At 28.7% G+C, this 4,445-nt stretch overlaps 1 protein-coding gene across 1 annotated transcript; it reads left to right on the top strand.

Annotated features, from left to right (window-relative positions):
- The first annotated feature begins 101 nt into the window (after positions 1-101).
- On the top strand, positions 102-1,163 carry LOC119673959 (uncharacterized protein DDB_G0271670-like). The gene has a single exon (XM_038085076.1). It carries the CDS (start codon positions 102-104, stop codon positions 1,161-1,163), a length of 1,062 nt encoding a protein of 353 aa, XP_037941004.1.
- Positions 1,164-4,445: the final 3,282 nt, after the last annotated feature.

Here is a 4,445-nt window from a genome sequence, read left to right as displayed (position 1 = left end):
GCAAAAATAATAAACCTGAAAATAATAACGAAAATATAAACGTTGGAGCAAGCACTTCATCGGGATTGCGTTCAAGTGGACGTCAGCGTTGGCAAAAAAATATGAACGAACAAAACAAAGTAAAAAGTAGACTCCGTCGCAGACGCAGCATACGAGCTCGTAGTGAGCCAAAGAATCGACCAGTTGGTAGTGATACTTCTACACCGTTTTATTCCTCAAGTAGTAGTGACGAAAGCGATCATACTCAGCATGAAAAGAAGAGAGCAGCGGTTAGAAAAATTGTTCAAAGAAAAGCGAGCAATGTGAAAAGATCAGCGCAACAAAATTTGCAACCCGCTTATAATCAGAAATCGAAAAGAAGAAAAGTTTCCTCAAGTGACTATACGAGCGAAGAGGATGAAGAATTCTTAAGCGCACTAAAAAGACGATTAGAAATTGAAAAAGAAAAATTAAATGTGTCAGCTGGTAGCACAGTAAAAAATGAACAAAACGAGAATATAAAAACGGAAGTTCCAAAATATACTTCAGATAATTACAGCTCGGAAAGCGATGAGAATGAAGATGATCGCTGCACATTTAACGAAAACACCAATATAACAGCAACAACAGCTCAGGACTATTGTTTAGAGTCTAATCCAATTGAAAATGAGGTCGTAAATCATAGTACTAATAACTATGCTTTTAATAACACAGTAAATATGCCAGAACATTTTACGGAGAGTAGTTCAAATCCCGACAGCTATCAACGAGCAGCGGACGTAGAAAGAACTGATGCGGCTATTATACTAACAAATCTTAGTGCAACATTAAGCAATAATAACAATAATATTAATATAGATACAACAAATGCGGGATTATCACTTTTTGTGGATACGTCGAATTCAACAACTTCAACATCATCCTCAGATTCGCTGTCGTCAGTCTGTTCGTCCACATCCTCATCAACAATGTCATCCTCTTTATCATTAGGCATGCCCAGCAATCAAGAGTGTTTACCAGATCAAGCACAGTACTCATTTGATGCTAGATATGATGAAGCAGCTGCAGTATTAGCAGGTTTCGCTAATACTGACATGAGATTTCAAACTACTATGGCAGCTAGTACTGATCACTTGTCCAACGACTCCGAAAGTAACACCTCAAACGATAGCGATATTGCGTAAAATTTGTACTCTCCAGTAACGTCTAAGATTAAGGATTTCGTTTAGTGAAATAGTAACGTAACGTAACGTAAGTTCATTTAGGTTATCAATTAGACTTCTGTGTTGTATTTTTATATTCAAATTTTTACCAGAAATTTAAATTTTTATTCTTAAAGTTAATAATTAAGATATCTTATTTTTTATGAAAGAAGTGTAGAGTTAAAATGAATGCCTAGAGTTGCAAACCAAAAGTGGTATTAGTATCATTCCATTCATCTTAGTCATTGGACACGCGTTCTAAGTGCACATATGTATGATAGTGTGTAATTATGGAAGTGAGTGTAATTTATATATTTTAATAAATACTTTCAAGTTTTTGATATATTTTCTTGATGTTTGTGTCTCATTTCCAAAATCAAATAAGACTATTTGTGATAAAAACAATAGTATTCACCATCTTGACTAATGAGCCTTGTTACCGAGAAACAGTGCAAACCGACCACAATAATTAATCGGTTAACGAACTTGTAAATTGATGTAGCCAGTACCAATAATATTTTGAGGATTTAATACTGCGCTATATTCTTAATTTATAAGAAGTTATGTTCATATTTCAAAACATTTATCGCTGTTGGCGCAGGCTCACTACTATTAACACACTGTTAACAAAAAATGTTAGCAAGAAATATCAGAACATCTTCTTGCGTATTTAGAACCAATGTTTCAATTTATTTAAAACCACTTTAACTCTTAAAATTAAAAATTTGTTTTAGTTGAATATATTGATTTCTTTTAGTTTTAATTAGATATCAATTATATTTAGTTTTATTGCAAATTTTTATTCATGTTAACTTCTAACACTTTTTTAATTTGTGTAAACAATGTATATTTAATTAAGTACTAACATAGTATATATAAGTTCAGTTTAAGGAAGCTAAACAGTTCTATTAGGTTTAATACATAATTTTTCTTTCAAATTTGTTGTATGCACACTGGCCCACGAATGTATGTAACAATTACTTTTAAATGTTCAATTTATATGTGATGTACATGAACAACTGTATCTTAAGTAGTTATTACATATTCTAATCTTAAATTGAAATAACATATTAACACACACAACTTAACTGATAATGAAGGATACCTAAAATAGTATTTATTTAACTAACCACTAAAATATTGTTGAAATTAGTATGTATCTATAAATTTATGTATAATTGGTTGAAATGCAAGTTTATAATGTATAATTATTTAAAGCCATTAAATGAGAAATGTTAACATAAGCGGCATAAATGTGGAAAATGAGTTCTTGCTCCATGAAACAAAATATTATGAGGTTCATATATACCAAACAGATTATAGAAATGAAATAAAGTAATACTTATAGCATTTTTCTGTATATTAACAGCATTGAAAACCTTAATGAGCAATAAATTGTGGTTAAAATCAATTAAATAAGTGATTATTTGGGCAATTAATGCTACTTTACATATGCTCTAGTTTGTTATTGGTATTATTCTATTATAGCTTATATACTATATTTATAAGTATAGTAAAAAATTCTATACTTATTTATTGTTCCATTATACTTTTTTACTTCTATTGAAATGAACAATTTATTGTTTAGTATAGGGTAGCTGTTAAGTCTTACCCTATTACCCTAAAATTTCTGAGGAAAATCTCTGTATAAACATTTTCAATATTTATTATAATAGTTCTTTTCATTGAACGATTATAAGAAGATGATGCATGATATATAAAATATTCTTCTATGAAATCATATAAAATAATATTTAGAAGAGGGGTATAACAAACTGTTTGGATAAATTCTTCATAAGATATTGGGTTTAACTTTTCTCAATAACAATATCTATGGAAGATATCATTTTTGATGTTACAATACGCTTTTTCATTGACCGATTATAAGAAAATGATGCATGATATATAAAATATTCTTCTATAAAATCGAATAATATTTAGAACAGGCGTATGACAAGCTATTTGAATAAATGATTTAGAAGCTATGGAGGGTTTAACTTTTCTTGAAAACACTCTATACTCTTTTATGTCGCTTTTGATATCAAACGTTGTGTATACACAGATATTTTGTAAACAGCATATTTAACTAAACTAAGAGATAGTTTAAGTATATTTATATTAATATAAGATACATTCAATAATAGCAAATGAATTTGTAATAAAATATTTTGTGAATTCTAAAACGATATAAAGCATAATAAAGTGTCAGCAAAGTCATAACAATTGACATCATAATTATTATTACAATCACTGTAATCATCAACATTGTGAACATTATAATAATCGGGAGTTTAAAGAAAAATTTGATCATTATGCGTTCATTATCACTATCACTATCAACAACAGAATCATTACTTCATCCTTATTGTGACTATAATTATATTCATCATTGTCTTTATTCATAATTATGATGCAGTGTTATATGCTTTTCACATTACTGAATTACTAAAAAAGCTGTCCTGAGAGTTTTTAAATTGGCATTCACATGGCATTTTTGCCGAAAACTCTATAATCAACAATTTGAGAGAAACGTGCAAGTATGAAACATAAAAATTCATGTGAACAAAATGGTATTGAAATACAGAGCAGACAGAATGTGATTGAGCACGAAAAGAAAAAGTAAATAAAATTAAAAGATTGCTTCTGGATCTGTAGTGTCCAAGAAGCTATTAATGAACATTAGCTAGTGTCGTGTGAAGACTATATAACTATGATTGATAGGAGTGAGTAAAGAACTGAGCTCCATAAGTAACAATGCATAAGAACAAAACTATATATTTAAAGAAAATTTTAAACTGACAATATGTAATACACAATAAATTTATTACATTATAGTATTTTAACCAATTATACCAGTATTTATTCAATAAATATGTTACATGCTATGTTTTTAACTCTCAATAGAAATGGAAAGAAACATAACAGTTGTGTTTGAACTTGCATTATATTTTAAAACGGGAAAGACTTAGCCAGCCAGTGGTTCTTACTTATTTTTTTATATATATAATAATAACCAAATCACGATATTAGTAATTATAAATAAGCTGTCACATGATAATGCGTACATAAAGTTTTATATAATATATGTGTAATTCTTATATATTGCGGCAAAAGCAAATGTACAAAATTTGACATTCTTCAATGTAATTTAAGTTTCTAGTATATTCGAAAATCTAAGTGTAAATATTTTAAATAGTATTGGAAATATCTCATGATGTATTTGATAATTTATTGTAACTCCTTTGCGAATTGTGTTTCAAAATT

The sequence above is a fragment of the Teleopsis dalmanni genome, chromosome 2, assembly GCF_002237135.1.
Source record: "Teleopsis dalmanni isolate 2A chromosome 2, ASM223713v2, whole genome shotgun sequence".
Classification (NCBI taxonomy): Eukaryota; Metazoa; Arthropoda; class Insecta; order Diptera; family Diopsidae; genus Teleopsis; species Teleopsis dalmanni.
The sequence above is the reverse complement of the archived record's forward strand: the minus strand, read 5'-3'. Positions and strand labels throughout refer to the sequence as shown.

What these genes read in the sequence shown, in the direction of transcription:
- LOC119673959 (XM_038085076.1), top strand. Translation starts at nt 102, where the DNA reads ATGAACGAACAAAACAAAGTAAAAAGTAGACTCCGTCGCAGACGCAGC.